This window comes from Ranitomeya imitator, chromosome 9 (genome assembly GCF_032444005.1).
Source record: "Ranitomeya imitator isolate aRanImi1 chromosome 9, aRanImi1.pri, whole genome shotgun sequence".
Classification (NCBI taxonomy): Eukaryota; Metazoa; Chordata; class Amphibia; order Anura; family Dendrobatidae; genus Ranitomeya; species Ranitomeya imitator.
Window position 1 is genome coordinate 9843818 of NC_091290.1, and position 19395 is coordinate 9863212.

General features: G+C 46.9%; 1 protein-coding gene across 4 annotated transcripts; it reads right to left on the bottom strand.

Annotated features, from left to right (window-relative positions):
* Nucleotides 1-14284: 14284 nt before the first annotated feature.
* On the bottom strand, nt 14285-19007 carry SLC35C1 (solute carrier family 35 member C1). Of its 4 annotated transcripts, none has more exons than XM_069739569.1 (3): nt 18888-18935; nt 15470-15978; nt 14285-15122 (listed from the first exon to the last, which is right to left on the bottom strand). In XM_069739569.1, the coding sequence occupies exons 2-3, from the start codon at nt 15948-15950 to the stop codon at nt 14557-14559; spliced, it is 1047 nt and encodes a 348-aa protein (XP_069595670.1). In that variant the 5' UTR covers nt 15951-15978; nt 18888-18935; the 3' UTR covers nt 14285-14556. The 4 variants fall into 4 exon arrangements, with proteins under 4 accessions (XP_069595670.1, XP_069595669.1, XP_069595671.1 ...); XM_069739568.1 differs by having other exon boundaries at nt 14286-15122; nt 18901-19007; XM_069739570.1 differs by lacking the exon at nt 18888-18935 and adding an exon at nt 18963-18984 and having other exon boundaries at nt 14286-15122.
* Between the last annotated feature and the right edge of the window lie 388 nt (nt 19008-19395).

The window sequence follows — 19395 nt, forward strand, 5'->3', positions numbered from 1 at the left end:
AAGGGTTAAGCAGCTGAACAGACAGCTGGCTCTGATCACAGCATAGATCCGGGGTGCCGGCCGTACATCACGGCTTCCGAGACGGCGCGATACCTGTAGTGTGCACAGGGTCCAATCGATACCTGGGCAGAGTGATCCTGGCCGAACCGAGCGCGCCGCTCCTGAAAGTGTTCTGGAATATTAGGGTTCACTGGTGGAATGCTCTCTACCTTTCTGCATCGTTTCCTCCATGGCCATAAATGCACATTCCCCACAGCCGTGCCCTCTGGCATACATGTAAGCAGTCTCAGTTATATGGCGGTACATACTGTACACTTGTGAACGATCCAGGCTTCTTGGACACCAGAATATCCCCCCAAATTTTTTTTTTTTTTTTTTTAATCTATTTTATAGTCCGTCTGCATTCCTTTTTGTTTGTTCAACCATGAAAAGAGGCCTAAGTTCAGCCAATTCTTACCAAACTGTTGAGCAGGAGGTTCCCATGCGCCTCCTGCAGTGCGTTAGTCTTCTGTCCATTATTTCCAAGGACTCATTCACTTTAATATTTGCATGAAAAAGAAAAAAAAAAAACCCCGACAGCTTATTACAGTTTGAGCAGAGTAGATGAGATTTCTAGAAATTTCGCACCCGCAGCGCTTTTTGTTTAACTCTACGGCAATTGGTCTTCGGCGCATTTTTTCTAAAAAAAAATTTGCAGCACATCGATTTCTCATGGGGTAAATGTGCATTAAATTTGCAGAGTTTGCACATCAACTTGAATGAAGTGTGGAAATTCCGCAGATAAAAATTGTGTATGGGCTTTTATTGCGATTCGGCTGCGGACCCCCCTTTAAAAAAAACCATGTAAAATCCACGCATGAGTTTATCAATAATCTTACAGAAAGCTTCTGAAATAAGCCATGATTCAAAGAAAACTATCAAAAAGAGACAAAACCAGGAAGGAAAATGACATGGGAAAAAAAAAAAAAAGCAGCAAGAAAATAGAAAAAGAAAATATGCAAGTGCTCGTAATGAGCGAGCTGATGCAGACAAACGGGTGAAAATTTGCAGCATCCAAAATACATGAATTCTTAGCAGTAGGTTTCCAGGCTGATTGTCTTTCCCAGTGTATAGGGATCAATTGGGGAACTGGTTGAAGGTCCCAATATCCAGTATCCCTTTAAGTTTGACAACGCTTTATTCTATCCCCTGTAATTGAGTGCACGTATGGTTAATAACACGGCATCAGACGTCTTGTGATCACATAATACCAGCCTCTTCTGAAACCGGTCACGCCAACATCAAAGCCATGATTCCAGAGAATGGGCAGCAGGAGAGCCACCGCCAGTCAGTGCATCGCCGCCAGTCTGTGCATCGTGGCCAGTCAGTGCACCGTGGCCAGTCTGTGCATCGTGGCCAGTCAGTGCACCGTGGCCAGTCTGTGCATCGTGGCCAGTCAGTGCACCGTGGCCAGTCAGTGCACCGTGGCCAGTCAGTGCACCGTGGCCAGTCAGTGCACCGTGGCCAGTCTCTGCATCGCCGCCTGTGCACAGACATCTGTGTATCCAACTTTCAGCCGGTAAATTTTCTGTAACAATACACGATGCAGATTTTCTGAGGATCTGCAGCGGATTTTTTTCCGCGCAGAAACGCTGCAGACCCGCACTGTGATGTACAGTACAATGTTAGTTAACCCCTTTACCACCAAGGGTGGTTTGCACGTCAATGACCAGGCCAATTTTTACAATTCTGACCACTGTCCCTTTATGAGGTTATAACTCTGGAACGCTTCAACAGATCCCAGTGAATCTGACATTGTTTTCTCGTGACATATTGTACTTCATGACAATGGTAAAAATTCTTTGATAGTACCTGCGTTTATTTGTGAAAAAAAACGGAAATTTGGCAAAAATTATGAAAATTTCGCAATTTTCCAACTTTGAATTTTTATACAATTAAATCACAGAGATATGTCACACAAAATACTTAATAAGTAACATTTCCCACATGTCTACTTTACATCAGCACAATTTTGGAACCAAAATTTTTTTTTGTTAGGGAGTTATAAGGGTGAAAAGTTGACCAGCAATTTCTCATTTCTACAACACCATTTTTTTTTTTAGGGACTACATCACATTTGAAGTCATTTTGAGGGGTCTATATGATAGAAAATACCCAAGTGTGACAACATTCTAAAAACTGCACCCCTCAAGGTGCTCAAAACCACATTCAATAAGTTTATTAACCCTTCTGGTGCTTCACAGGAATTTTTTGAATGTTTAAATAAAAATGAACATTTAACTTTTTTTCACAAAAAATTTACTTCAGCTCCAATTTGTTTTATTTTACCAAGGGTTACAGGAGAAAATGGACCCCAAAAGTTGTTGTACAATTTGTCCTGAGTACACCGATACCCCACATGTGGGGGTAAACCACTGTTTGGGCGCATGGCACAGCTGGGAAGCAAAGGAGCGCCATTTGACTTTTCAATGCAAAATTGACTGGAATTGAGATGGGACGCCATGTTTCGTTTGGAGAGCCCCTGATGTGCCTAAACATTGAAACCCCCCACAAGTGACACCATTTTGGAAAGTAGACCCCCTAAGGAACTTATCTGGATGTGTGGTGAGCTCTTTGACCCACTAAGTGCTTCACAGAAGTTAATAATGTAGAACCGTAAAAATAAAAAATCATATTTTCACAAAAATTATCTTTTCTCCCCCAATTTTTTATTTTTCCAAGGGTAAGAGAAGAAATTGGACCCCAAAAGTTGTTGTACAATTTGTCCTGAGTACGCTGATACCCCATATGTGGGGGTAAACCACTGTTTGGGCGGATGGGAGAGCTCGGAAGGGAAGGAGCGCCGTTTGACTTTTCAATGCAAAATTGACAGGAATTGAGATGGGACGCCATGCTGCGTTTGGAGAGCCACTGATGTGCCTAAACATTGAAACCCCCCACAAGTGACACCATTTTGGAAAGTAGACCCCCTAAGGAACTTATCTAGAGGTGTGGTGAGCACTTTGACCCACCCAGTGCTTCACATAAGTTTATAATGCAGAACCGTAAAAATAAAAAACACCGGATTACGTACCGGTAATGCTCTTTTATAGAGCCACGACAGCACCCACTGAGAGAGGGGATCCGCCCCTAGGAACAGGAAACCCTACGGAGAGATAAAAGGGGCGGTCCCCCTCGCTCCCACAGTTTGGGTTACAGAGATTGCGAGGAACCGCCCACCAGTTTTAGTAGACAATTCTTTATCATCATTCATTATAATTTAACTATGTATAAGTACAAGAATCCACCACCCTTAACAGTGCTCATATGTACACTAATATATGTAAATGGGAGGGATGTGAACGGGTGCTGTCGTGGCTCTATAAAAGAGCATTACCGGTACGTAATCCGGTGTTTTCTCTTCGCCACGACAGCACCCACTGAGAGACTTTCAGAGATAGTTATTTGGGGGGGATTATCGTATTAAGGACTGATCTACCGAAACACAAGTCAGTGGAGGCAGATAGATCTAATCTATAGTGACTATAGAAGGTAGAAGGAGAAGACCAGGTTGCGGCCTTACATATGAGTTCTATAGGAACCTCTGCTCGTTCAGCCCAGGATGATGCTATCGCCCGGGTGGAATGTGCCTTCACAGTCTCAGGTGGACTCTCCCCTTTAGACGAATAGGCCAGATATATCGCCTCCCGAATCCATCGGGATAGTGTGCCTTTTGTTACACCAGATCCTTTCCTTTGACCCTGGAAGGAAACAAAGAGAGCCCTGCTCTTCCTCCAGGCGCTAGTCCTATCCAGATAAGCTATTATAGCCCTTCTCACATCTAAAGTATGGTACTTCTCTTCTTCCTAGTCTGTATGATTATTATAAAAAGAAGGAAGAAGGATCTCTTGAGACCTATGGAATTTTGTACACATTTTAGGTAGGTAGGAAGGGTCTGTTTTCAGGACAATTCTATCAGGAAATATTGACATAAAGGGAGGATCTACTGATAGCGCCTGTATGTCACCTACTCTTCTTGCTGATACTAGCGCGACAAGAAGAACGGTCTTAAGTGAAATATATTTAATGTGAGCCGAGTCTAGAGGCTCAAATGGATGACCTGTTAAGGCTTCCAGGACCAAATTAATATCCCAAGGAGGCATCTGCGGAATCTGAACTGGCTCTGATCTCTGGCAAGCTGAAAAAAGTCTAGCTATCCATCTATTACCCGCAACATTGTGACTATACAAGGCCCCTAGAGCAGAAACTTGTACTTTCAGAGTATTAACTGAAAGGCCTAGGTCACGTCCTTTTTGAAGAAATTCTAGAATAGTGGAGACGGGAATTTCACTAGATAACGCCGATGGATAGAGATTTAGAAATTTCTTCCACACTCTCACATATATGTCAGTAGTGGATCTTTTTCTACTTGTTAACTAGGTAATAATTACACTATCGGAGAAGCCTCTTAGTTTTAACAGCTGCCTCTCAAATTCCAGGCTGTCAACCTTAGTCCCTTCACATGAGGGTGGTTGAAGGGCCCCTGGGAAAGAAGATCCTGATCCTCCGGGAGGATCCACGGATCCGAGATGGACATGGCTCTGAGCAGGGAAAACCATGGTCTTTTTGGCCAAAACGGGGCAATCAGGATTATATTTACCCGGTCCTCCCTTATCTTCCTGATTACTGTTGGTAGAAGAATCAGAGGAGGAAAAGCGTATGCTTTCTGAAATGTCCAAGGAGTCTGAAGGGCATCGAGAATGTCGGGATTGTCGGCCCGGAACATTGAAGCGAATCTTTTTAGTTGTCGGTTTTGCCTTGTGGCGAAGAGATCTATCTCGGGTGCACCCCATTTCATAGTTATCATTTTGAAAATTTGATGATTTAGGACCCACTCCCCTTGGTAGTCTGCCCTTGAGTTGTCCACTCCTCTGACATGCAGCGCTGACAGGGACAGAAGATGTTCTTCGGCTATGGTTAGAATGTCTTCGGTTATAGACATGAGCGTTCCGGATCTTGTTCCTCCTTGATGATTGATATAGGCGACTGATGTCAGGTTGTCGGACAGAATTCTGGTATGTGTCCCGTGTAGCTGCGGAAGGAATTCACATAGAGCATGATAGCTTTTAGCTCTCTTATATTAGAAGAGTCGTCTGACTCCGTGACTGACCATAATCCTTGGACTAAATGGTCTTTTAAATGTGCGCCCCAGCCAGTAGGACTGGCATCCGTATATATTATATTTGAGGGTTTAACTACCCAGGGGACTCCACTGACCAGGTTTTTTGGATCTAGCCACCATATCAGAGATTGGACTACTTTATTAGAAAGGGAAATTTTAATATTTAAATGACCATGAGATTTTTCTTCTTCGTGTAAAATTGCATACTGTAAATGCCTCGAGTGAAATTGGGCCCATGGAACCGCTGGAATACATGACGTGAAGGAGCCAAGAAGGGACATGCCTTCTCTCAAAGAAATTAGGGGTTTATCTATTACCGACTGAACTTTATTCCTAACAGTTATCTGTTTATTTTCCGGAAGGAAACATTTCTGGCTTGTAGAATCTAATCCCCAGGAAAATTTGCCGAGTTGTTGGGATAAGTCTAGATTTTTCCCATTTTATTATCCAACCCAATCTTTGCAGAGATGCTATCATATCACACAACCGTTGTTGACATTGCGAAGGAGAATTTCCTACTATTAAGATGTCATCTAAGTAGGGAATTACGAGAGTGTCTTTTAGTCTTAGATATGACATTACCTCCGCCATTAGTTTAGTGAATACTCTTGGGGCTATAGATAGCCCAAAAGGCATTGCAGTATACTGAAAGTGTCGGACACACCCATTCAATGCAATTGCTACCCGTAGATATTGTTGATGCTCTGCATAAATAAGTAGATGGTAATACGCATCTTTAAGGTCGAGAACCGTCATAAAGCAATAGGGAAACAGGAGTTTAATGGTGGACCGGATAGATTCCATCTTAAAGGTTTGATTTTCTAGGTAGATGTTTAATTTTTTAAGATTAATAATAGTTCTGAATGTCCCATCTGGTTTAGGGATTAAAAATAACGGGGAATAGAATCCCTTTCCCTCCTGTAGGAATGGAACCTCCACCAAGACTCCCTTAGCTAGGAGATTTATTACCTCCTGCTCCAATGCCTCTTGTTGTAACTGAGACTTTAATGAAGTCAATAGAAATGAGTCCGGAGGGACTCGGGAAAATTTTAATTGTAACCCAGAGGTAATAAGGTTATTTGCCCAAATATTTGCTGTTATGGCCCGCCATTCATTAGCGAAGGAGGACAATCTACCTCCCACAGGTAGATCTGTCCTAACGGGGTTTTTCTTCAAACTTGAAAGGGCGCTTCCCAAAGAACGCACCCTTTTGTGTCTCTTGTGGCCCAGCGATCCTGGTTCTTAAACTCCTTCCTTTTATTAAATGCGGGCTTTCGGAACGCTCTCCTATAAAATGGAACGTAGTAATTACTATTTGGAAAGCCTTTCTTCCTTTCCCCTGCTTTAGTTAAGATCTCATCCAGTTTGGTACCAAACAGGTACTCACCCTGACATGGGAGGCTGCATAACTTAGACTTGGTCTGAGGGTCACCCTTCCAGCCCTTAAGCCATAGGGCCCTATGTGCTGCATTGGTTAATCCTGCCGACTTGGCTGCCAGGCGTATAGAGTCGGCAGATGAGTCCGCTAGAAAGGCTGTGGCACCTCTAATTAGGGGTATAGAGGACAATAATTTTTCTCGAGAGAGACCTCCTTTCAGCCCTTCTTCCAAGTCACTCAGCCAAACAAGCATGGATCTTGCGGTGCATGTGGCTGAGATTGCCGGTTTAAAAGCCCCTGCAGAAGCCTCCCATGCTCTTTTAAGGAGCGAATCGGCTTTGCGATCTAGAGGATCTTGTAACGAGCCTGAATCCTCTACAGGCAGTAAGGATTTCTTTGATGTAGACGCCACAGCTGCGTCTACTTTTGGGGCTTTTGACCATGTTGTGAATTCTTCATCATTAAAGGGGTAGCGTCTCTTTGAGGATGGTGGTAACCCCCTCTGCCCCTGGCTTTCCCACTCTTTTTTGATCAAACTTTTTACTGCCGTTATTACCGGAAAAGAGGGTCTCTTCTTTTCGGATAGGCCAGCAAACATAATGTCTTGCTGTGTTTTAGGGACTTTAAGATCTTCTATGCCCATGGTATTGCAAACTGATCTCACCAGATTGTCAATGCTATCTGTGGGGAAGCACGTATCCTGATCCTCATCTGAGGATATCTCCTGCTGCGATCTATCTGAGTTTGCTTCCTCTAACTCAGAGGCCTGATCGGATACAGGTGAAACGTATCCTCTTTTCTCCTTAATACGTGGCTCTCTGTCAACGCTTTGTAGGGCTCGTAATTCTTCCCTAATCATGGCCCTTATATCCTCTGATTTAACTGAGGCTTCCTCACGTAACGTTGATTTTATACATGAATCACATAGCCTTTTAGTGTAACTATCCGGAAGGGGCTGGATACATAACGCACACTGCTTGTGTTTCGCTTTTTCCTTCCTTTTTGCCTATTATAAAGGGAGAGGGACAATAATCAGACTAGTGGGGTAGATGCACACTCACCCAGAAGCTGACCGATCAGGTACCGGCTGAGGAGGAGACACAGATGCAGGTGGCTTCCTTTTGGACGATCCGCTCTGCCTAGAGCGGCTGCTGCTGCTGGCATGGCTGCGAGGGGTGATGGCGGTAACTTCTAAAGAAGGTACCGCAGGCTCTCTTGCAAAATCCATTATGGACGCCGGGATGCAGCGCCGGCGTCCTTTTCACATGGGGGCCGCCATGTTCTTCCTGTTGAACCCGGAAGTGCTAACCACTTCCGGGTCGCGGCCATATTGTGTACTCCGGCGCTGTTACCCGGCTTCAGCGCCGGCGTCATCTCACTCCTCCGCACCCCGGAAGCTTACTAGCACTTCCGGGGGCATGCACTGGGCTCCATACCACACCAGCATCCGCCGAGGACGGCGCGACGCTACCACCTGGTGCTTGCCCCGCAGACCGCCAGACATCAGCCGCGAACCGACCCCCACGACCCGGTCTTGCGACGTCTGCCAGCAGAGGGGGGAAAACTGAATCAGCACCCCCGACGCTGCATCCAGTCCTGGAGCCCTTGCCGTCCTCCCAGGTAAACTGCGCAAGCAGCGTCCAGGCTGGGAATCCTCTTCACTCCGTGGATCTTCCCGTAGGAACAGGAAACCAAACTGTGGGAGCGAGGGGGACCCCCCCTTTTATCTCTCCGTAGGGTTTCCTGTTCCTAGGGGCGGATCCCCTCTCTCTCAGTGGGTGCTGTCGTGGCGAAGAGAAAATCATATTTTTTCACAAAAATTATCTTTTCGCCCACAATTTTTTATTTTTCCAAGGGTAAGAGAAGAAATTGTACCCCAAAAGTTGTTGTACAATTTGTCCTGAGTACGCTGATACCCCATATGTGGGGGTAAACCACTGTTTGGGCGGATGGGAGAGCTCGGAAAGGAAGGAGCGCCGTTTGACTTTTCAATGCAAAATTGACAGGAATTGAGATGAGACGCCATGTTGCGTTTGCAGAGCCCCTAATGTACCTAAATAGTAGAAACCCCTCACAAGTGACACCATTTTGGAAAGTAGACCCCCTAAGGAACTTATCTAGATGTGTGGTGAGCGCTTTGACCCACCAAGGGCTTCACAGAAGTTTATAATGCAGAGCCGTAAAAATAAAACAAAAATTTTTTCCCACAAAAATTATTTTTTAGCCCTCAGTTTTGTATTTTCCCGAGGGTAACAGGAGAAATTGGACCCCAAAATTTGTTGTCCAATTTGTCCTGAGTGCGCTGATACCCCATATGTGGGGGGAAACCACTGTTTGGGCGCATGGGAGGGCTCGGAAGGGAAGGAGTGCCATTTGATTGCAGACTTAGATGGAATGGTCTGCAGGTGTCACATTGCGTTTGCAGAGCCCCTAATGTACCTAAACAGTAGAAACCCCCCACAAGTGACACCATTTTGGAAACTAGACCCCTTAAGGAACTCATCTAGATGTGTTGTGAGAGCTTTGAACCCCCAAGTGTTTCACTACAGTTTGTAACGCAGAGCTGTGAAAATAAAAAATCTTTTTTTTCCCACAAAAATTATTTTTTAGCCCCCAGTTTTGTATTTTCCCAAGGGTAACAGGAGAAATTGGACCCCAAAAGTTGTTGTCCTATTTGTCCTGAGTACGCTGATACCCCATATGTTGGGGTAAACCCCTGTTTGGGCACACGGGAGAGCTCGGAAGGGAAGAAGCACTGTTTTACTTTTTCAACGCAGAATTGGCTGGAATTGAGATCGGACGCCATGTCGCTTTTGGAGAGCCCCTGATGTGCCTAAACAGTGGAAACCCCCCAATTATAACTGAAACCCTAATCCATACACACCCCTAACCCTAATTCCAACGGTAACCCTAACCACACCTCTAACCCTGACACACCCCTAACCCTAATCCCAACCCTATTCCCAACCGTAAATGTAATCTAAACCCTAACTGTAACTGTAGCCCTAACCCTAACCCTAGCCCTAGCCCTAGCCCTTGCCCTAACCCTAATGGGAAAATGGAAATAAATACATTTTTTAAATTTTTCCCTAACTAAGTAGGTGATGAAGGGGGGTTTGATTTACTTTTATAGCGGGTTTTTTAGCGGATTTTTATGATTGGCAGCCGTCACACACTGAAAGACGCTTTTTATTGCAAAAAATATTTTTTGCGTTACCACATTTTGAGAGCTATAATTTTTCCATATTTTGGTCCACAGAGTCATGTGAAGTCTTGTTTTTTGCAGGACGAGTTGACGTTTTTATTGGTAACATTTTCGGGCACGTGACATTTTTTGATCGCATTTTATTCCGATTTTTGTGAGACAGAATGACCAAAAACCAGCTATTCATGAATTTATTTTGGGGGAGGCGTTTATACCGTTCCGCGTTTGGTAAAATTGATAAATCAGTTTTATTCTTCGGGTCAGTACGATTACAGCGACACCTCATTTATATCACTTTTTTATGTTTTGGCGCTTTTATTCGATAAAAACTATTTTATAGAAAAAATAATTATTTTGGCATCGCTTTATTCTCAGGACTATAACTTTTTTATTTTTTTGCTGATGATGCTGTATGGCAGCTCGTTTTTTTCGGGACAATATGACGCTTTCAGCGGTACCATGGTTATTTATATCTGTCCTTTTGATCGCGTGTTATTCCACTTTTTGTTCGGCGGTATGATAATAAAGCGTCGTTTTTTGCCTCTTTTTTTTTTTTCTTACGGTGTTTACTGAAGGGGTTAACTAATGGGACAGTTTTATAGGTCGGGCCGTTACGGACGCGGCGATACTAAATATATGTACTTTTATTGTTTTTTTTTATTAATTTAGATAAAGAAATGTATTTATGGGAATAATATATATTTTTTTTTCATTATTTAGGAATATTTTTTTTTTATTTATTTTTTACACATTTGGAAAAAAATTTTTTTAACTTTTTTACTTTGTCCCGGGGGGACATCACAGATCGGTGAGCTGACAGTTTGCACAGCACTCTGTCAGATCACTGATCTGACATGCAGCGCTGCAGACTTCACAGTGCCTGCTCTGAGCAGGCTCTGTGAAGCCACCTCCCTCCCTGCAGGACCCGGATCTGCGGCCATCTTGGATCCGGGGCTGGAGCAGGCAGGGAGGGAGGTAAGACCCTCGCAGCAACGCGATCACATCGCGTTGCTGCGGGGGGCTCAGGGAAGCCCGCAGGGAGCCCCCTCCCTGCGCGGTGCTTCCCTGCACCGCCGGCACATCGCGATCATCTTTGATCGCGGTGTGCCAGGGGTTAATGTGCCGGGGGCGGTCCGTGACCGCTCCTGGCACATAGTGCCGGATGTCAGCTGCAATAGGCAGCTGACACCCGGCCGCGCTCCCTCTGTGAGCGCCGCCGATCACGCTGGACGTACTATCCCGTCCGTGGTCATGGGGGCCCACCCCACCTCGACGGGATAGTACGTCCCATGTCAGAAAGGGGTTAATGGGTGAAAAAAAAAAAATGATGTGCAGATGGTGCGGAAAAATCAGTGCGGAATTGCTGTGGATTTCAAAGAAGTGTATGTCACTTCTTTTGTGCTGATCTGCAGCGTTTCTGCACCCCTCCATGTTAAAAATCCGCAGTGGAAAATCTGCATCAATTCCGCATAAAAACCGCACAAAAAACGTGGCAAATCCGCGGCTGCGGACTCTGCCAGGAGCTGCGGATTTTGTGCAGAATATTCTGCACTTCTTTTCTTACGTGTGCACATAGCCTAGTAGTGTAGTGTTCCGTCAGGTTGCGTTCTCACTTGGAATTGTCAGTGCCACGGAGCAGCGCATTTCAGGCTTTGTATTCGCTGCTGCTCTCAATCCCGGTCATTTTACGCTACAGATATATTTTGCGCGGTGTAGATGAGATTTATTAATCACGCACTACACTGCAACAGGATTTTCTGCAAGCGAATACTCCGCAGAATGTCACCATACAATGCAAAGAAGAAAAAAATCCACAACTGATCTACTTTCTTTCCCGTGAGATATGGGAAGAGTTCATTCCCCCGGCTGTACGGCACATGGACCGGGGGTCTTAGGGACCTATCGCACCTTTAATATTGCACACAGGATCTTGCAGTGTCTTATGGCTGTGTTGGGGGAAGGTCATATCTGCGCTGGATCTTGGTCATAAATTCCAGCTGATTTCGCTCCATCCGCTCAGGGCCCATTGTTAGTCTTCGGTATTTCAGGTTTACGCCTATTCAAGTTCTGCAACCGGTAAAACATTAACACTCTGATTGTACTAGAGGAAGGGAGGAAAGTTACAAAACAATCAAATGATTATTGGGCAGCCTATGTTACTGGGAGAGATGCACAGACCTCACATCCAGCCTATATTACTGGGAGAGATGCACAGACCTCACATCCAGCCTATATTACTAGGAGAGATGCACAGACCTCACATCCAGCCTGTATTACTGGGAGAGATGCACAGAGCTCACATCCAGCCTATATTACTGGGGGAGGTACACAGACCTCACATCCAGCCTATATTACTGGGAGAGATGCACAGAGCTCACATCCAGCCTATATTACTGGGGGAGACACACAGAGCTACCATCCAGCCTATATTACTGGGAGAGATGCACAGAGCTCACATCCAGCCTATATTACTGGGAGAGATGCAGGCCTCACATCCAGCCTATATTACTGGGAGAGATGCACAGAGCTACCATCCAGCCTATATTACTGGGAGAGACACACAGAGCTCACATCCAGCCTATATTACTGGGAGAGACGCACAGAGCTCACATCCAGCCTATATTACTGGGAGAGACGCACAGAGCTCACATCCAGCCTATATTACTGGGAGAGACACACAGAGCTCACATCCAGCCTATATTACTGGGAGAGACACACAGAGCTCACATCCAGCCTATATTACTGGGAGAGACGCATAGACTTCACATCCAGCCTATATTACTGGGAGAGACGCACAGAGCTCACATCCAGCCTATATTACTGGGAGAGACGCACAGAGCTCACATCCAGCCTATATTACTGGGAGAGACACACAGAGCTCACATCCAGCCTATATTACTGGGAGAGACACACAGAGCTCACATCCAGCCTATATTACAGGGAGAGATGTGCAGATGGCTCTCACCCAGCCCGTATTACCGGCAGAGACGCAACTCGCTAAATTCATGTCACACAGTAAAAGAGCAGTCAGTGAAGCTGGAGAAGACCGAGGTGGGTGGGGATTAGAGCTGGAGTGACAGTCTTGAAAAGTGCTTCAACACAGCCAAAGCACTTTAGCCTCATTTGCATATCAAGTTAAACACTGGTTTCTCAGTAACAGATGGTCCTTGACACAAGACGCCGCCTGATAACCGTCACCCACCTGAGAGCAAACAGTATGAATAAAGTTTTATACAAATCAGCGTCATTCACAGCAGAGATTCAGAGGTACAAGTGCATTTTTTTTTTTATATAATTGTAAGAAATCCTACGTAAAAACAGCAGCGACTTCTAGAAGATTCTAGTTCCTTCATTGTAAACGTTAATGATTCATTTCGACCCGTGCGACCACCATATGCCACGTAACCGCCCTAAATACTAAAGGGGAACATACAGGAAACATAGCGGCTTTCTGCAAAAAAATAGCGCCGCCCTGCAGGTAGTGCCTGGTATTACAGCTCTGTTGAACGGTCTGAGTTGCAGTATCAGACAAGACCTGGAGACAGGGGGGAGAAAGCTGCCATGTTTTCCTAATCCCAAACAAAAAATGAAAAATTAAGTGCAATTATCTTCATAGAATCATCGTCAATTTGTGAAAATAAAAAAAATAATTAAACAGTTTCTAGCAAACCTGAATGACCTCATTATGGTCCCATGACAACTCTTACTGTCACAAAACGGAGTTTTCTTCCATACTGGATGGAAAGTCTGAAGAGCACGAGATTGGAGGAGCCACAGGCGGCTCGCTTGCCTTATAATGTGACTCTGTGGTTTTGTGAGTAGCAGCCATATTTGTTATTGGGGGGCGGGGGGATTCACATATGGCGTAATGTACGCAATAGAAATTCTGCACCAATCTACCTTTCTGCAGCAAGCATGAATCCCTTCCCCCCCCAGCCCAGCTTTTCCAGGACCCTTGAATGGCGAATCTGCTTACTTATGCGATTAAAGGGGTTGTCTCATCATCGTAAAGGGGTAACATTGCAGAGTTGGTAGGAAGGAGCAACTTTGCATTTTACTTGTCATCAGACGGCCTCTCCATTCTCAAGAATGGAGGCATTTTTACTGATAGTTGCTTAGGTTACTGGTCACCTGTGCAGTCTGTCAGCGGGGGTCTCGTAGGCAGGGGGCACAGCGCTTAGAATAGATCTTGTAAGCGCTGCTCTGAAGCTTGCTGGATTCAGCCTCTGCGCTCTTCCGATGCTGCAGAGGTAACGTTACCTCTGCCAGCACCACTGGAGGGAGCATAGTTTGGCCAAGCAGCACAACCATGCTACTGGTCCAAACTGTCAATCATCCAGGGCACAGAAAGATACGAGTCAGGGGAGCTGTGCGCTCCTGATCGAGACCCCCAGGTCTACCTCTAAGGCCGGAGTCACACATGCGAGAAACACGTCCGTCTCTCGCATGTGAACAGCAAGCTCTGGCGCCGGCACTTCGGAGCGGAGCGTGCGGCCGCATAGTAACACATGGAGCCGCACGCTCCGCTTCCAAGTGCCGGCGCCACAGCTTGCTGTTCACATGCGAGAGACGGACGTGTTTCTCGCATGTGTGACTCCGGCCTAATACAGAAACAGGACAGATTTACCATTCTGGCCTCTGGGAAAGTGGGATGCCAACCACCACGGGAGCTGTAACAGTGGCCATATTGGGTGTGACCCCCCCGGGGTCCGTCATCTGTATGTACACAGGAGACACATACAGAACCCAGTTCAGAAGAAGGAGACAATCCGTTCCCATACACATCAGTCCGGGTGGCTCCAGGAACGGGCATTACACCCCTGGAGAACTTTTCTCCTCGTTACTGTTCGCCGCCTCATCCGGATCTTGTGTATTCTTCATTTCCAGACCTTTCACCCACGTGTAGCAGAAGGACCCGCCGAGCACCATTACATTGCTGGTCCACCACAGGAAACTCTTAGTCTGCTGGTAGTATGATACGGCCAGGACAGTCTGGGCACAGGCCTTGGCAGTGCCAGAGATGTTGTGGGTGAGAGGGCTGGTGAATTTAATCTGCAAACCAGTCACGTAGCCGATAGCAAAGCCAAAAATGCCCCCGAGGGTCATCATGCCCCAGAAGTAGGAGGAGTAAAGCTTGTCGAAGGCACTGAGGGTGCTCAGCTCCCCGAACACGAGCAGAAGGGGCAAGAAGAGGAAGCAGGCGTTCACGTTGTTGTAGAAAGTCAGGCGCCAGATGCTGCCGTCTACGGCCGGAAGGACTTTTTTGGTGTAAATGGCGTTCAGGGACACACACAGACTGGCCAGGACACCGAAGAAAATGCCAGTCCAGGACAGGGTGCCTTCTGCGCCCTCTTGGTCTATGCCCAGCCAAAAGCCTCCTGTGAGGGGAGAGAAGAGGATCAGAAAATAAACAACCTCAATAATGCCCGTATTATAGTCAAGGGTTAATCCGGCACCTATCAAGGGGTAAATGGCAGTGAGGATGTGATGTCTGCCAGGACGTGGGCATCATCTACCCAACGTGGAAGAGCGGCTCCGGACATCCCCTTTAAAGTGTCATTTATGTGATATTCACAGGATAAGAGAACTCGGATTATTGGGGTGTAGGGGGTGTCTATCAATGGGAGAAATCTAACAAATAAAACCCCTCAAAGTATTGTAGAAAGTTTTATAAGTTAAGTTTTATAAGTTGTCGAGTGGGCGCGCGCCGGGGTGGGGGTCTTACCTAGGATGACCCCGCAGGACAGCAGGGCGGACGGTGAGGTGGTCTGCTTCAGTAAGACGTAGGACAGGAGCACGTTGAAGACGGTGCTGAGGCAGCGGCCCACGGTGTAGAAGGCCACGCCGAGGTACTTGAGGCACAGGTTGTTGAAGGTGATCATGCCGATGAAGACCACGGACAGCGGCAGGACGCTCCGCAGGACCTTCAGGTCGAAGCGGACGGAGGGGAAGTCCACGGAGCCCCCCGGGAGCAGCAGGGCCAGCAGGCTCAGCCCCTTACACAGCAGCACGGTCACCAGGCACTGGAAGAAGGTGACGAAGAGCGGGGCGTCCAGGCGGAGCACCGGGGAGTCCAGCAGGTACTTGTTCAGGAACACCATGGTGATGGAGATGAACCAGTAGAGCAGGACCACCAGGGCGATCTTCACTGCCCGCACCACGAAGGCCTCTCCTGCCCCCTTCTCCTGCTCCCCGGACAGCGCCATCCTCAGGATACCGGAGCGCTTCAGAGCCCTGTGCATGGCGGACAGAGGGAGGTGAGGACGGCGGCGGCGGCACAGCGATATATACAGCGCACTCTGCACTCCGGCCACAAGAGGGCGCCACACCGCTCCGCCCACAGTGCGCGGCCAGGGGGCGCTCTACTCTGACACTTCCGGGAGGGGCGCAGACTAATGACGTCACCCCAACTGTCGCCGGCATGGAGGAACGCGGCGGCCATTGGTTTGGAAGTTTTCTAGGAGTTACTGTAAATCTCTTCCTGCTGCGTGACGTGAGTGCCCTGAGGTAATGTGTGAATACTGGCCATGACCGAGAGTGCCAGCCGGAGAATAATAGCTGTAGAGTGTCCCTTTAACAATACCAGCTGTAGAGTGCTCCTTTAACAATGCCTGCTGTAGAGTGTCCCTTTAACAATACCAGCTGTAGAGTGCCCCTTTAACAATACCTGCTGTAGAGTGTCCCTTTAACAATACCAGCTGTAGCCTGCCCCTTTAACAATACCAGCTGTAGTGTGCCCCTTTAACAATACCAGCTGTAGTGTGCCCCTTTAACAATACCAGCTGTAGAGTGTCCCTTTAACAATACCAGCTGTAGAGTGCCCCTTTAACAATACCAGCTGTAGCGTGCCCCTTTAACAATACCAGCTGTAGAGTGTCCCTTTAACAATACCTGCTGTAGAGTGTCCCTTTAACAATACCAGCTGTAGCGTGTCCCTTTAACAATACCAGCTGTAGAGTGTCCCTTTAACAATACCTGCTGTAGAGTGCCCCTTTAACAATACCTGCTGTAGAGTGTCCCTTTAACAATACCAGCTGTAGAGTGTCCCTTTAACAATACCTGCTGTAGAGTGCCCCTTTAACAATACCTGCTGTAGAGTGCCCCTTTAACAATACCAGCTGTAGAGTGCCCCTTTAACAATACCAGCTGTAGAGTGTCCCTTTAACAATACCTGCTGTAGAGTGCCCCTTTAACAATACCTGCTGTAGCGTGCCCCTTTAACAATACCAGCTGTAGAGTGCCCCTTTAACAATACCAGCTGTAGAGTGCCCCTTTAACAATACCAGCTGTAGAGTGTCCCTTTAACAATACCTGCTGTAGCGTGCCCCTTTAACAATACCAGCTGTAGAGTGTCCCTTTAACAATACCTGCTGTAGAGTGCCCCTTTAACAATACCAGCTGTAGAGTGCCCCTTTAACAATACCAGCTGTAGAGTGCCCCTTTAACAATACCAGCTGTAGCCTGCCCCTTTAACAATACCAGCTGTAGAGTGCCCCTTTAACAATACCAGCTGTAGAGTGCCCCTTTAACAATACCTGCTGTAGCGTGCCCCTTTAACAATACCTGCTGTAGCGTGCCCCTTTAACAATACCAGCTGTAGAGTGCCCCTTTAACAATACCAGCTGTAGAGTGCCCCTTTAACAATACCAGCTGTAGAGTGCCCCTTTAACAATACCAGCTGTAGCGTGCCCCTTTAACAATACCAGCTGTAGAGTGCCCCTTTAACAATACCAGGTGTAGAGTGTCCCTTTAACAATACCTGCTGTAGAGTGTCCCTTTAACAATACCTGCTGTAGAGTGCCCCTTTAACAATACCAGCTGTAGAGTGCCCCTTTAACAATACCAGCTGTAGCCTGCCCCTTTAACAATACCAGCTGTAGAGTGCCCCTTTAACAATACCAGCTGTAGAGTGCCCCTTTAACAATACCAGCTGTAGAGTGCCCCTTTAACAATACCAGCTGTAGCCTGCCCCTTTAACAATACCAGCTGTAGAGTGCCCCTTTAACAATACCAGCTGTAGAGTGCCCCTTTAACAATACCAGCTGTAGAGTGCCCCTTTAACAATACCTGCTGTAGCGTGCCCCTTTAACAATACCTGCTGTAGCGTGCCCCTTTAACAATACCAGCTGTAGAGTGCCCCTTTAACAATACCAGCTGTAGAGTGCCCCTTTAACAATACCAGCTGTAGAGTGCCCCTTTAACAATACCAGCTGTAGCGTGCCCCTTTAACAATACCAGCTGTAGCGTGCCCCTTTAACAATACCAGGTGTAGAGTGTCCCTTTAACAATACCTGCTGTAGAGTGTCCCTTTAACAATACCTGCTGTAGAGTGCCCCTTTAACAATACCAGCTGTAGAGTGCCCCTTTAACAATACCAGCTGTAGCGTGTCCCTTTAACAATACCTGCTGTAGAGTGTCCCTTTAACAATACCTGCTGTAGAGTGTCCCTTTAACAATACCTGCTGTAGAGTGTCCCTTTAACAATACCTGCTGTAGAGTGTCCCTTTAACAATACCTGCTGTAGAGTGTCCCTTTAACAATACCTGCTGTAGAGTGTCCCTTTAACAATACCTGCTGTAGAGTGCCCCTTTAACAATACCAGCTGTAGAGTGCCCCTTTAACAATACCAGCTGTAGCGTGTCCCTTTAACAATACCTGCTGTAGCGTGTCCCTTTAACAATACCAGCTGTAGAGTGCCCCTTTAACAATACCAGCTGTAGAGTGCCCCTTTAACAATACCAGCTGTAGAGTGTCCCTTTAACAATACCTGCTGTAGAGTGTCCCTTTAACAATACCTGCTGTAGAGTGTCCCTTTAACAATACCTGCTGTAGAGTGTCCCTTTAACAATACCTGCTGTAGAGTGCCCCTTATACAGCGCCTTATCTGTACCAACCATATATTGCCCCTATGACAGTGCCGCCCTCCATCGCTGTGTGGGGGTCCGGCGTCTGCTCTCCGCTCCTGTATCTCTGCCCGGGCGTATATAAGGCGATACCCCGCACACCGCCGTCACTACGAGTCCTCCCCATGGAGCAGGTGTGACCTGGGCTCTAATGCTCCGGCGCCCCCGATATCACTGAGGACGCGGCAGTCTGTTCATTGCTATCCATGTAATCCCCCAGCAGGACGCCCCATCACTTACTGCCCGTCTGTACCTGTAATCCGACGATCAGTTTGCACCCGGTGCCTATCACAGATGACTGCCAGCTCTGCTCACCTGCAGCGTCACACCAGGAACAGGAGCATTAGGGTGTGTGTCCACGTTCAGGATTGCATCAGGATTTGGTCAGGATTTTACATCAGTATTTGTAGCCAAAACCAGGAGTGGGTGATAAATGCAAAAGTGGAGCAGATGTTTCTATTATACTTTTCCTCTAATTGTTCCACTCCTGGTTTTGGCTACAAATACTGATGAAAAATCCTGACCAAATCCTGATGCAATCCTGAACGTGGACACATACCCTTATACAGTCACGCCCCAACACACACAGCCGACAGGTTCCTTGTCACAAAGCAGCAGCAGCCTGGTGAGCAGGTTCATCGGGTCACACATGAATAGCTCCATCCACATCACACCCACCGCCCCCGATCACCTGCCATGTGCAAAATCAGGATGCCTTCCTATGATGGCTGAGATGCTCTTCATCTCC

Excerpts from the sequence above, each read along its gene's own strand:
- SLC35C1 (XM_069739566.1), bottom strand. The coding sequence starts at position 15,986 with ATGCACAGGGCTCTGAAGCGCTCCGGTATCCTGAGGATGGCGCTGTCC. Across the intron at positions 15,123-15,469 it reads GTCCTGCGGGGTCATCCTAG|GAGGCTTTTGGCTGGGCATA; the intron begins GTAAGACCCCCA and ends CTCCCCTCACAG.